The 15,343-nt window shown below is 48.4% G+C and overlaps 1 protein-coding gene and 2 non-coding genes across 3 annotated transcripts in view; all 3 read right to left on the bottom strand.

Moving 5' to 3' along the window:
• LOC121874423 overlaps positions 1–10,099 on the bottom strand; it is a 95,230-nt gene extending 85,131 nt beyond the window's left edge. Inside the window, exons 1-2 of the mRNA XM_042378554.1 lie at positions 9,971–10,099; positions 9,563–9,762 (exon numbers count right to left, since the gene is read on the bottom strand). Coding sequence (XP_042234488.1) covers positions 9,563–9,762; positions 9,971–10,099 — 329 coding nt within the window. The remainder of the gene's footprint in view (positions 1–9,562; positions 9,763–9,970) is intronic.
• Positions 6,865–6,946, bottom strand: Trnas-gcu. The gene has a single exon. It is a non-coding gene; the product is annotated as a tRNA-Ser (tRNA).
• Positions 7,743–7,824, bottom strand: Trnas-gcu. Its single transcript has one exon. It is a non-coding gene; the product is annotated as a tRNA-Ser (tRNA).
• Positions 10,100–15,343: the final 5,244 nt, after the last annotated feature.

A 15,343-nucleotide genomic window follows, 5' to 3' on the forward strand; every position in this document is an offset into this window, starting at 1 on the left:
TCACCCTGACCTCCACACCCCACCCCTCGTCCTCCACACCCCCTCGTCCTGCTAACCCCACCCCACCCTCCACACCCCACACACACACCCTCCCTGACCCTCATCCCACTCTCGTCCTCCACACCACCCACCCCACCCCACCCTGGCTCACCTCCACACCCCACACCTGACCTCCATATCCCATCCTGACCCTCCACACCCCACCCTGACCCCCACACCCCACCCCTGACCCTCCACACGCCATCCTGACCCTCCACACCCCAACCTCGACCTCCACACATCCCATCCTGACCCCCACCCCACCTCGTCCTCCCTCGACCCCCTCCACACAACCCCTCCACCCTCCCTCCACACCCCACCCCTGTCCTCCACACCCCACCTCCTGACCTCCACCACACCCACCTCTGACCTCCACACCCCACCCCGTCCTCCACACCCCACCCCTGCCCTCCACACGCCACACCCTCCACACTCCACCCCTGACCCTCCACACATCACCCTGACCCTCCACACCCCACCTGTCCTCCTCCACCCCCCTGACCCCCACACCCCATCCTGACCTTCCACACATCACCCTGACCTCCACACTCACCCGTCCTGCACACCCCATCGCACCTCCACACCCCTCCTGACGCTCCACAACCCACCCTGACCTTCCACACACACCCTGGCCGTCCACACCCCACCCCTCGCCCCTTCACACCCCACCCAGACCTTCCACACCCCACCCAGACCTTCCACACATCACCCTGACCTCCACACCCCACCCCGTCTTCCAAACCCCCACCCTGACCCCCACACCCTAGCCTGACCTCCACAACCCACCCTCGTCCCTCCACACCCACCCTGATCCTCCACACTCCACCCTGGCCTCTCGTCCCCACACTCACCCCTGTCCTTCGCTCCAACTTCACCCCACCCCTGATCCACCACACCCCCACCTCGTCCTCCACACACCCCACCCTCCTTACACCCCACCCTCGTCCACAGCCCACCCGTCTCCTCACCCCATCCTGACCCACCACACCCAACCCTGACCCACCACACCCCAGCCTCGTCCTCACACCCCACCCTGACCCACCACCCCACACCCTGACACCCCACCTGACCCTCCACACCCACCCCTGACCCTCGACACCCCACCGTCCTCCACACCCGTCACCCCACCCTCGTCCCTTCACAGCCCACCCCTGCCCTCATCACCCCATCCTGACCCCACACCCCCACCCTGACCCACCACACCCCAGCCCGTCCTTCACACCACACCCTCGTCCTCACACCCCACCTCCCTCCACACCCCACCCTGACCTCCACACCCCACCCGTCCTCCTCCCCCCACCCTCCCTCCACCCCTGCTCTCCTGACCTCTCCCTGACTCCTGACCCTGCACAACCCACCCTGACCCTCCACACCCACACTGGCCCTCCACACCTCACCTGGCCCTCCACACCTCTCCTCCCACACCACTCTGGCCCTCCCACACCTCACCACCCACCCCCATGCCCTCCCCACCCCACCCTGACCCTCCACACCCCACCCACATCACCCCACCCTGGCCCCCACACCCCCACCCCTGACCTCCACCACACCTGTCCCTTCTACCTTACCCTGGCCCTCCACACCCACCCCTGACCCACCCCTGACCTCCACACCTCCCTCCACACCCCACCCTGGCCCTCCACACCCACCATGGCCCTCCACACCCCACCCCTGGCCCTCCACACCCACCCTGGCCCCTCCACCCCCACCCCACCCTCCACACCCTCACCCTGTCCACCCACCACACCCTACCACTGGCCCTCACACACCACCCCTGACCCTCCACACCCCCACCCTGGCCCTCCACACCCCCTCTCCCCTCCACACCCACCATGGCCCTCCACACCCCCACCCCTGTCCCTCCCAAACCCCACCCTGGCCCTCCACACGCCACCCAGGCCCTCCACACCCCACCCAGGCCCTCCACACCCCACCCTGATCCTCCACACCCCACCCTGATCCTCCACACCCCACTCTGGCCCTCCAATTAAGAGTGTATCCACTTTCCTGCACTTAGCAACTATATCAGTTCTCATGTTTAGAACCATATACACAATGTGCTTGAATACCTCCCACGTAAATGTGAATAACAAAGTGTGAGGCCAGACATACTGCCTCACACGCCTGTGTAACATTCAGTGCCATAATATCCTGACAACGGGGATTAATTATTATGACCCTTTGTAAACTCTACTCTGTAATCCTTTTGCGCTACCGCTCACAGGATGAGTGTGGGGTGCACAATAAAGTAGCCGCTGTAAGCGGCAAAATTAAAATCAAATCACACCCTAACCTCGTTCTCGTTCATCCCAATAGGCATTTCAGTTAGCCTGTGTAGGATGCGTTGGCGGATGGCAAAGCCAACACCATAAATGCGGTTTCTCTCTGCAGCAGTCTTACCTTTCCAGAAGAAGGTATAGCCAGACCCGCGCTCAGTGAGTTGGCCCTCATCGGGGAGCCAGGACTCACTAATGGCTGTTATGTCGATGGTATACCGAGCCAGCTCTTTTGCCACAAGGACAGTTCTTCTTTCAGGATGCTCATTTGTGCCAGTATCCAGAAAGGTACTTACATTCCATGCAGCGACCATAAGAGGTTGTATGGTTTGTTTTTGTTTGGATCTGTGATTTTGACTGTGTTTTCGACCGCATAAGGATGACCTTGCTGGGTGCGGTTGCCCAGTCAGGTTGTTTTTTTTAGGCAGGCTATGTTTAGGGCACCTTTTATAGCCCCTCCCCATGTGGGGTGAGCAGAGTGGCTCCTCGAAAGGGCTGCTCAGTCGCACAGACAGGACCGGATTGCATTTCTGCCTAGATCCCAGTGCATAATGACCACCTTATCTGTGCCTCCCATGTGCATTGTTGTGACTGGAGACTCCCGGTGGTCATCTCTGCCTGTCCCCGTCGCCAATCGCCCGTCGCCATAGGCGTTTGGGGGTATAGGGGTTTTGTTGAGGAGGAGTATGATGAGCTGGATGATGGCTGTGCGTGAGTTGATTTATGTGGTGAGGCAGTGGTGCAAGTGTAGCAACGACTGGGGAGAGGGAGAGTTGCAATGGACTGCCAATAGCCCAGTTTGTTGGGTTTCGCCTGTCCATCATGCATTGCCTTCGTCCGCCGGTGTAGTCATTGGTTCCCATGCTGGTCACCTCTTCCACCTATACCGCCGTTGGGGTCTTGTTGCAGCTCTGTAAGCATGTCTGCCTGATGTGGGGCTCCACTGTGAATTTCTCGTTCTGGGTTTACTCCTACCAAGGTTAATCCGCAAGGCAGCGGGGCAATGGCTGGTAGGCGTCAGGATGTGTCCACATGCCAGTGGGCCCACTGCTACTCCGAGATCCCCAGTTACCGTGTGTTGCCATGAGGAGGCACAGCAGGAGTCTTGATGGTGAGGAGGCTGTGTACTGGCAGGGGAAGACTTATGCAAGTTGCTTCCCTGTTCGCCATGAGGGCTAGCCAGCGGCGGCAGCTGAAAGCGTAAGGGAGCAAGCAATGACCTGCACCTTAACACAATGCTGCCTCACTAGACGCATTACACCACCCTGTGTGTGCACACACTCACACACACCCACTACTACTACACCAACTCACATCCACAGCGACCTCACCTACCCATACACACTAGCTGGCTCTCTCGAGAGGGCAGTTGAAAATATGTCGAAGTCTTTAAACTGCTAGGAGAACATATGAGCACGGGGATGGAGGAGACTGCAGTGGGAGCGGGTAAACAAAGTAAAAGGGTACAGGGGAAATAGTGCTAGGGACGATGACAAAACTAAATTAGGCAGGGAGTTAAAACCTAAACGTGACAAAGAGAGGACTCAGAAAACGACTAATTTAAATGTCTACTACGCAAACAGTAGAAGTACGGGAAACAAAATGGATGAAATCAGGGCGTTGGTATGTACCAAAAAAATCGACTTAATAGCATTCACCGAAACATGGATAAACCTAGACTCACGTGAGTTACCTGTCGAATAGCAAATTGCAGGTTACAAACTATTACTTACCGATAGGCAGATTAGGAAAGGAGGGGGAGTAGGAATCTATGTCAGCGATAATCTGAAGTGTGAAATAAATAAGGAAATAAAAACTGAGCAGAATATAGAAACAATTTGGATAGACTTAATCGACGGTAGGGAAAAATTAATCACAGGAGTAATATATAGACCTCCTTATCTTGATAGAGTTAATGAGCGATTTATTTGAGATGAAATGCGCAGGGCTTCCATATATAGCAAAGTCTGTATAGTAGGCGACTTTAACCTTAGCCAAATAGACTGGATTGACCTTACGGGTAACTCAGAATCAGAGGAGTTTCTTGAAACAGTTCAGGACTGTTTCCTAAGTCAACATATAACCGAACCCACCCGGGGTAATAATATACTCGATCTAGTTCTGTCAAACAGAGAAAACCTCATTAGTAATGTCGAGGTAGGGAACGAGCTTCCTAACAGTGATCACAAAGAAATAAGATTTAAATTAGAATTTCAGGGCAGCCACAAGAAAAATTCCACTAAAATCCCAGATTTCAGAAGGGCAAACTTTGACAGTTTGAAGAGGCAGCTGAGAGAAAGAGTATCATGCTTAGGGTGAATTACATGACCTCACACAATGTACCCACAGAGGGCGACCTCACCTTACCTGGAGACCTGACGGTTGAGGATGACCTGATAATGATATCTGAGGTTGACGAGTTCCACAACAATTTAAATGAGTTACTTAATGCACAAAGGCAGAACATACCATACAGAAAACTCAGATCAAACAACAATGACCCTAAATGCATAAACAATTATTTAAAGAATGTTATTGGACAAAGGAAGGCTATAGGTAGGAGAATAAATCGTGAAGTTTACCTCCGAGATTATTATAAGGTATTGGCCGGTAGGGTTAATACCGAGATAAGAAAAGCAAAGAGGAATAATAAATTGAAGGTAGCAAGGGAAGCGAAGTTAAACCCCAATGGATTCTATCAAATGTATCAAACGAAAACACGAGAAAAGATTGGACCAATACAGTCAGATACCGGCGAGCTAACTGATAACGATGGAGAAATGAGCAATAATCTAAATAAATATTTTTCAACAGTTTTCACCACCGAAAATTTATACATGATACCCGAGGCACCGACTCTATACAGAGATAGTGAAGAAAATAGATTAAGTGAGATAGTAATGACTAGTAACGATGTTAGTAAGCAAATAGACAAACTAAAGCCTAATAAGTCACCTGGTCCCGATGAGATATTTGCCAGAGTATTAAAGGAATGTAAGGAAGAGCTTAGTATGCCCTTAGTAAAGTTGTTTAACATGTCCTTAAAAACAGGTATAGTACCAGAATCCTGGAGGATAGCGAATGTAATACCAATTTTCAAGAAGGGAGATAGATCACTATCCTCTAACTACCGTCCAATCAGTTTAACATCAGTTGTAGGCAAATTACTGAAAGCAATCATTTCAAACTCTATTCGAAATCACCTGGAGAAGCACAAGTTGATCAATGATTCCCAGCATGGCTTCACAAGCGGGCGTTCATGTCTAACTAATCTATTAACATTCTTTTCTTCTTTTTTCGAATCAGTGGACGAGGGGCACAATCATGATGTGGTATATCTCGACTTAAGCAAAGCCATCGACAGAGTCCCCCACGAAAGGCTTATAAGAAAAGTGGAGGCACATGGCATTAAAGGAGATATTCTAAAATGGATTAGGGCGTGGTTACAGGACAGGAAACAGCGAGTGAGCATTAATGGCACTAAATCCGATTGGAGCAACGTCACTAGTGGAGTTTCCCAAGGTTCAGTACTTGGACCATTATTATTTATTATATACATAAACGACATAGATATCGGCGTAGACAGCAACATAAGTAAATTTGCTGATGACACTAAAATAGGGTGTAAAATTAAATCTGACGAGGACTCCGCAAAACTACAGGAAGATCTAAAAAAAATTTCGAATGGTCTGAAAAATGGCAGATGAAATTCAATGTGGACAAATTTAAAGTACTCAATATAGGAGATATAAACAAGGAAACCAGATACCAGATGAACAACGATGTTATTGAGAAATCCGACTGTGAGAAAGATTTAGGAGAAATGATAAGTAGGAATCTTAAGCCAAGTAAACAATGTGTTTTTGCTCGAAACAAGGCTAATAAAGTACTTGGGTTCATACAAAGGAGTGTTAGTTACAAGACTAGCGAGGTCATCCTAAAACTATATCTTGAGCTTGTGAGACCTTACTTGGATTACGCAGTTCAATTCTGGGCACAGTATCACAGAATGGATATTGAATCCTTGGAAAGAATTCAGAGGAGAATGATAAGACTAATCCCGGGCATTAGGAACCTTGAGTACAGAGACAGGTTAAAGCATCTTAATTTGCACTCCCTCGAGAGACGTAGAGCGAGGGGCGATATGATAGAGGTGTATACATGGAAGTCAGGGCTAAACAAAGGGGACATTACAAGGGTACTCAAACTATCCAACCAAGAGCGAACACGTAACAATGGTTTTATATTAGACAAATTTTGATGCGCGCGAAATAGGTAAACATTGGTTTGGAAATAGAGTAGTGGATGAATGGAACAAGTTACCAAACACCATCATTAACTCGAATACGCCGGATAGCTTCAAACATAGGTTGGATGGATATATGAGCAATAGGGGTTGGGTGTAAATGGGACTGCCTTGTATGGGCCAATAGGCCAGCTGCAGTTTCCTCCATTCTTATGTTCACCAACCTACAACCACCCACATCGATGGCACAACATTATGGTACATGTTGTTTGCTTTGTGGATTTAATATTGAAATTATTCCGACGACGAGGATGGGATTCGAACCCACGCAGGGAGACCCTATTGGATTAGCAGTCAAAAGCCTTAACCACTCAGCCACCTCATCTTAGGCTCTGAAAGCATATGACATATTTCCAATGCTTAACCTAATCTACTTAATCTAACCTAACCTGACCTCCCAAATCTCAAATCCTTAACCTAAACTAAATATTATTGTTCATCTTCAGGCCAGATAAGCTGGGGGGTAATTTTCACGTGACCTGTAACAACTTAACAGAGATTCAACAGTAAAGAGAAAATACCTTTTGTTGGGTGACCGATACTTACCAAAAACCACCACCAGAGAAGCCGGATATTGGACAGCAAAGCCGGATTTTAAACAAGGAACCCTGATATTGGACAGGAAAGCTGGATATTGGACAGGAAAGACGGATTTTGGACAGGGAGCCGGATTTGGGACAGGAAAGCCGGATTTTGGACAGGGAAGCCGGATACTGGAAAGAGGAGCCGGATATTGGCCAGTGAAGACGGATATGGGGGAGAGAAGCTGGATACTGGACAGAGAAGCCGGATATTGGACAGAGAAGCCGGATATTGGACAGGGAAGCCGGATATTGGACAGGAAAGCCGGATACTGGACATGAAAGCCGGATCCCTCACAGCTAGAAGACATGCCTACTTCAGTAAGGTCAGGGAGGTCACCTGAAGATTAAACACCCCAGTTTATCCTAGCAAAAGATTAGCCTTGACAATGTTAGGTTGATTAGATGTAGTGTCTAATCTTCAGGTGAAATAAGCTGGGGTGTCTAATCTTCAGGTGAAATAAGCTGGGGTGTCTAATCTTCAGGTGAAATAAGCTGTAGTGTCTAATCTTCAGAAGATCCAAAACTACACCTTGTTTCCGACGAGGATGGGATTCGAACCCACGCAGGGAGACCCTATTGGATTAGCAGTCCAACGCCTTAACCACTCGGCCACCTCGTCTTACTTCTATTTCTGACGCGTTGGTTACTATTATGTTTAGCACTTGACCTGGACTTGAGGATGAAAATAACTTTTTATATGGAATTTAGTTATAAATCAATTTCCATCTGTGGTATTTCTTGTATAAGTTGATAATAATGGAGATATAAGTCATATTTGGAACTAGTAAAATAAGCCAACCATGACCTGGTGGATCATAGGAGTTGACGAGTAATAAGACAATTAGTTCACTGGAGTTTACTGAAGGAGGATCAGTACAGAGGCAAGAGCACGGGACAGACGTGCGCTCTGTATGGACAGACTGGTAAGACTGCCGGGTGAGCCGCCAGATCTACCCATGTTGATATGGTTCACTACCCTGACGGTAGTTTGGGTGGGGCGATAGATTGCCAGGTGTTGGACAATATAACAATACAAAGAGCTGTACAGATGCCGTAGCTAATTCACTCCTAAGCAGTTGCTTCAAGTATAAAAAGGAGTCATTCGTCCTAACTTGGAGTGCTCTCCGTAAGGTGGATAGCCCACCTGCTGTCAACCTCCTCCTATATTTCCCACTTCTAAACTTTACCTTGTACTGTACCCTTCTTGCACCCTCAGAGCTGATCTCTCTTCTCTCCATATCACCAACCAACCAACTTGGAGTACTGCTCTCATATCTGGGGTGGCTCTTCTTCTGTCCAACTGTTAGATGGGGTGGAATCAAAGGCATTTCTGCAGAGAGAATTAATGAATTATCAGAGAATATTAAGAGTCAACTCAAAGACAAAGTTAAGTCCTTTAACGCATTTTGTGTTGCAAGTGATGACAATACCGATATAACTGATGTAGCGCAACTTAGAGTTTTTATACCGAGTGTGGATGAAAATATGCTCTTAACGGAAGAGTTTGTGGAACTGGTACCAGTGAAAGGAACAACAACAAGTGATGACATCTTCGCGAGTTTGGTAGTGGCAACTTGCAGAGAATACTCTTTCACACTTTCCGACCTTGAAGTCCCAGCAAGACACACCTGAGCTTCACGATTTCCAAGAAAGATTTGCTGACTTTAAATACCTTGAGAAAGTATTTTTTTCCATTTTTCAGAACTCATTCTCTGTCAGCGTTAATGAGGCACCAGAACATCTTCAGTTAGAATTAATTGAGCTCCAGTGTGATTCTGTTTTGAGGAACAAGTTCTCGAGTGTAGATGTTGACACATTTTATCAATATGTGGGCCAAATTATCCCAGGATTAAGTGTTTTGTCTCAAAGATTATGTCAATGTTCGGAAGTACATAGGTTTGTGAAAAGCTCTTCTCTGTAATGAACATTAACAAATCTCGGCTTCGTTCTCAATTTACTGATGCTCACTACTCCCCAAAGGGGCGATAGCGAAGTGCTCATAATTCCGCTACATGGCCCGCATAGTGTGTACTCATTAAATCTGGCCCGCCGTAGCAAATGAGTTTGATACCCCTGTTGTAAGGGATGGCACATGGTGAGGACGCGGGAATCGGAGGTTACGACAATAACAAGCGACCGCTCGGAAGCCTGACGTGATAGTCCCTGTGGCGACCAACACCTACCACTTTCCCGACCTTATCCCAGCGTAGTGAGATGTCCTGGATGTGGACAGCCATGCCTACCTTCACAGGAGGTAGAGAAAGAGCAGAGCGGTTGTAGTGTTCTTCTGCCTTGGCGTTAACTGCCGATTGTCATACTCCTTTGTCACAGTTTACCACTCGGCAGCGAAGGATCACCAGTGGGCCGGCATTGCTGTCCGTAATGATCGGCCAAGGGGTATCTGGGCTGGGGATCTGCCATCCGGACGGGGGGTATTACGTACCTCCAACAAGCCACGGTCAAAATCTTTATCATCTAGGTTACCACCCTTCGTAGTCTTCATGATCAAATGCTTCACTTGCTTGGCATAAGCTTCAGCATGTCCATTAGACTGTGGCTATCGTGACGATGAGATGTCGTGGTTGACTCCCCACCGCTTGAGGAAGCACCAGAAGTTATGAGGGGAGAACTGTGGTCCACCATCGGTGCGACCACAGTTATGGCTCCTTAACTTGAGATGGCAGCAGAGTTTGGCATGCGCCACAGGACTGGACAGTGTTTAGGATGTCGCTTGTGATGCCAGGCCACCATACTCTCTGACGTACTCTACAATTTGTCGCTTCAATCTCCCCGCGGGAGTCATGAAGACGAGACAAGATCTGACGATGGATTGCGGTCGGAATTACGATTTGAGCACCTCCTAAACTGTCCCTGATCTTCCAGAAATCCCTCATGACTGCTGGTACCTTCTTCCTGTCGGATGCGAATCCCGAGGCAACGGTGTCATGAAGGAGGCAATAAGTCAGTGGGCAGCAACGTTGCCGTTTCCTTCAATGATGGGGTCACGCAAACATTCAGAAGGTTGCGACGACTCTTACATTGCCCTAGTCTTTACACAGCTACAGATGTGGTGGGTCACTCCCGTTTCACCCTCCAAGTCAGACGGTGTCGGGTCTTCAACGGGTGCACGGGAGAGCGCATCAGGGATGGCATGCTCCTTGCCCTTACGCCACCTTGCAGTGAAGGAATACTGTGCTGTTTTCTCTTTCAGACGCTACAGTCATGGGTTTTCCACAGCATCCAGCGTGTAGTCGTTCAGGAAGGACACCAGAGGTTTGTAGTCGATGACTAGGTCAAAATGTAGTAGTCCAATCAAGTACAGACGACACTTCCGCCTGGCCCAGACTGCTGCAACAAGATCCAGCTCTACCATGGTGTACCTGGTCTCCACGTCACTGAGGAAACGAGAACCACACAGAACAAGCCTCCAATTCTCACAATGAAGCTGCAGGAGGGCGTAACCAAGGCCCTTGAGACGCGAGGCGTCGGTCTGCAACATTGTGAAAAGTGCGAGGTCGAAGTGTGCGAGCAGCGGTGGTGATGAGAGAGACCACCTCACTGTCTCTGAAGAATTTTGGTGGTCTGGGGTCCATACGAAGGCATTCTTGGTGCTGATGCGCTACTCTGAGTGAAGTCAGCCAGCTGGTTCACAAGAAAGGAACGGAGATCAGTAATGCTGACAGGGACTGGGAAGTCTACTATTTGTTTGACCTTACCAGCGTCAGCAGCTACTCCGCCAGCCGTGATGCCGTAACCACAGAACTCCAGACTGATGTTCGAACACAAACTTATTACGGTTCATGGTGACCTTGTGTCTGTGGCATCGCTCCAGAATTGCACGGATACGTTATAGGTGTTCAGCATAGGTCAAGTCCCAAACGAGCACATCAGCAGCTACCTTGGTAAGGTTGCCGATGCCTTCGAGGGCGATGTCACCTCGTCTGCAGAACTCGTCACCTGTAGAGACAAATCCCATGGGACCTCGCAGGAACTTGTATCTCCATGGTATAATGAAGGCTGTCAGTGGCTGCGCGTCCTCAGCGAGCAGGACCTGCCAATAGCCAAAACATAGCATCCATAGTCGTGAAGTACCTAGAACCAGGGGTTACCTGCATGTCAGAGTTGCGTGGTGTCAGAAATGGCTGGGCGGGACGTAGAACATGTTGAGTTTTGTCAAGTCTACTGTAATGCGGACACCACCCTTCCGCTTGGGAGCGATCACCATGGGATGACACCACTTAGACGCCTCATGCTATCGAGCATCTGCTTGGGGTCTGATCTCCACGGTACAGGATTGGTTCGAGGAGTATGGATTGCAAAGGGTAGGATGTCCTCTTTAAGATGAATTTTCAAAGGATCCCCAAGCATGGTCGGTAGCTTTGCACCACTGTGAAAATCTTCGGGATCAATGAGCACATCCTTAAACTCCTTCAAGACTTGCTGGCGATCATGTTTCAACTGCTCGATTGTGGGAGCAGACTTGATGGTGACCGACTGCCGATCACGAAGCACCTTGATCTGCTTCGGGTGGTCTGCAGATATTATGCTTGCGCATCATACCAGGAAAGCAGGACATCGTCGAGCATCCAGACACGTCTCCTACAACTCTGCATCCCCCGCCAGTTCCATAAGGGCAACATTTAAGAACATCAAACAACTCACCGCCGTGTTGTTGTCGTTCCTCAAACCGCACTCGTCGTAGAGCAATGTTTCGCTGCCGCTGTACTGTAGATGCTCCTTGATCAGTTCGAGGATTTGCTCCACTGATCGGGTGTGGTCCTCCTCGTAGACCCCCGATAGCGTGGGCTAAGGTAGACCTCATCTCGGGTGTAAGGCACGACCTGAGGTGAGCCTGTATCCGATGCAGCTGGTTCCTCAACTGAAGCAACTCTTCATAATCACACCAAACGCTACGCCATACTTTAAATTCCCGCAGGGTAACATCTGGGGAGAGCTTGTGAAGTACTGGAGCATGGGGCTGCCTTGCCTGGGGACGCACAGAAACATCTTGGGTGCCGAACGCCACATTCAGCACAGTGCTGGCGATCGTAGAGGTCTCACTGTTGCGGTTTCTGGTTACCTGTTGGAATAATTGAATAGAGGTGAACTGAAAACAACGACATAAATGTTTATGGGTTAAGTTTATAAACCTAAATTGACTTTTTTCCATTAATTAAGAAAAACTATTACACAATAACTGGGATATCACCGTAATTAACGCTATGAGCTGTGAGCGTGAAGAACGGACGAAGTGTATATGTAACGAGCTTCATAAACACACGTCTAGTGTGCGTGAGAGACCAGGACAGACTGGCGAGAGAGAGCTGGCTACTTAATTCATGACTCTGCAGTCAAGGAACGAGAACTCAGTAGAAATATACTGTCACGTGTCCAATGGATGACTACTCACGGCTCAGGAAAGTTACCATGGGTGATGTAATTATGTAATTATATAACCCACATTTATACAAGTATTACGGTCTGTTAGACATGGGTTAATACATCACGCAACTGTAAAACCTGCACTATTAAAGCCTGCATAGCGGCATGGTCTGCTCTAGCAGCTTCCTCAGTGGCTTACTGCTGCTGTAGCACGGCGGCACGATCCTCACTTGCTTGCAGCTGCTGGGCCTCTACTGGCTCTGCCAACTGTTACGATCTCAAGTATTGACGGATGAAACAATGTGCCCAACAGTGTAAGGGAGAACTTGGGACTAGTAACAAAATAAATGGAATCTTTATTTATTCAGATTCGGTCTCGGTATTGTTAGGTATTGCAAGTGCCACTGCATGTTATGACCATCAGGTCTTAAGAAATATCCTATTTCGGGGCGGTCACCAAGAAGGTCTATAAAAAGGGAACCAAATTGAAACAAGTTATTGATGAAGATTAAAACTTACAAGGTAATACAAAAAGAAAAAAAATATCACACTTTACGTTACAATAAACTATGAAAGTAGTACACATCACTTAAAACTATGTATACAAATACCTATACCAAGATCACTACCAATACCACCTTGTTACATATCCACATATGTGTTTGAGGGAAGAACCGGCTGAAACGTGTTTATAGGGAGAAACAATACAGTACACACGGTAGAGGAGGTTGAGAAGATCTATTCTCCCTGTCAATGGTCAGCCTTCTGTTGATCTAGGGGAATGGAGTCCCAACACTGAGGACACACACAGGGTGCACCACAGCCAAGTCCCAGGGGAGCAGCCCACCTAGGCGGGGAGTAACCGTGTGGCCAACTGGCTCACACTACCCTGCCGGCTTCCCACCAACCTTTGGGAGTGGCGACAGGGATGATTCGAACAGAGGTGAACCAGGGTTGTTCGTGGTCTCAGCTTCGAGACTCATACAGAGTGGGTAACGACTCCTTGGGTCGTAACACTCCCCACCCACCCTCCAAGACCTCCGTAGTCTCGATAAAGGAGGACTAGGACCCCTCTGTGTCTGGATGCCCAGGTGGATCCCTGGAGAGGACGTCAGCCAAGATGTTGTCCACCCCTATTATATGGCGAATGTCCAAGTGGTAGCGCCCATCTCAGTATGCGTTGGTTGGAGTTCTGCATGCTGGTGATGAAGGCGAGAGGGTTATGGTCGATCTAGATGGGATGAGAGTGGAGATAGCCGTCAAATTTATGGAGAGCCATGACTAAGGCGAGGGCCTCTCTCAATGGTGGAGTATTGTTTTTGGCGTTTCTTCAATTTGGCAGAGTAGTAAAACACCGGATATAGCACTCCACTAGTAGGGTCCTCCTGAAGAAGGACTTCTCCAACACCAACTCCACTCGCCTCTACTTAGAGAATGACGGGTCGGGAGTGGTCTGGAGTTCTGAGGACAGGGTGAGACGACAGAAGTAGTTTGAGACGGCTGAAAGCTGCATCACAGTCAGGATTCCACTTAAATGAAGATTTATGGCTGGCCAAGTCAGTAAGGGGAGGGGGTGCAGTAATGGAGGATAAATTACTGCAGAATCGTCTGTAGAAGCCAGCCATCCCTAAAAAAAGCACAGGAGGGCTTTCCTCTTAGTGGGTTTAGGGAAGGACAGGATGGCTTCCACAATGGCGTCCTTTGGTCTCGTCTGACCCCCTCCAACAACAGGTCCTAAATACACCACGGTAGCACTCCCAAAAGTGGACTTGGCCAGGTTGATGGTGAAGCCCACCTCCTGCAATAGACCGAAAAAGATCTGAAGCCGAATAAGATGTTCCTGCGAACGTTCTGAAATTATTACAAGATCATCTAAGTATGCATAGGTGCCAGAAAGGTCTTGAATAGCGAAATTAATGGACCGCTGAAAAGTAGCAGGAGCATTAGCCATTCCGAAAGGCATAACTTTATATTGGCATAACCCAATGGGGGAAATGGAAGCAGAGATGGTTTTGGCTGTCTCAATCAACCCTATTTGATAACCTTTTTGAAGATCAATAGTGGTTATAAACCGAGCTTGACCTTAGGCATCTACCAGACCATCAATCAACGGAAGAGGGAAGGAGTCGGTAACTTACTTGACCTTTCTGTACCATCAGGTTTCGAAATCAACAAACAGGGTGAAGCCCAAGGGGAATTACTCGGTTCTGCCAAACGATTATCCAATAAAAAGTCTACCTCTCTTCTCATGTTTGCTCGTTTTACCGGACCGATGCGGTAAGCAGGCTGTCGTATAGGAGTTACACCCTCAGAAGTGACTTTTGGAAAAATTAACATTAGGGTTTTAATATCCTCTTTTTGAGAAAGTTTTGTATTTGGCAAGTAATCATTTAAGTTACTCAGAATTCCACAATTTTTTGGGTTTCCCCGAGAGGAAAAAAATTCAGGGGAATCAAGTTCCTAGTCCCCAAATACGTCATTACCACGTGAGACAAGGGAATAAACATTTGATATAGGAACACAGACACGAGTTACAGATTGAACACTCGCCGAGTCCTCCTGTAGTTGACTCTCAACATAAGGTTTAATGAGGTTCACATGAACTAGTCGAGTATCCTTACGTCGATCAGGGGTGCACACTATATAATTATGTTCAGAGTTTTTGAGAGATTAAGTAAGGGTCAGTGAATTTACTCTTACGTTCACTTCCAGGATTAGGTTGAGAAAATAAATTACTTTGTCTCCAGTAGAAAAAG

Source organism: Homarus americanus, unplaced genomic scaffold (genome assembly GCF_018991925.1).
Source record: "Homarus americanus isolate GMGI-L3 unplaced genomic scaffold, GMGI_Hamer_2.0 scaffold55640, whole genome shotgun sequence".
Lineage (NCBI taxonomy): Eukaryota > Metazoa > Arthropoda > Malacostraca > Decapoda > Nephropidae > Homarus > Homarus americanus.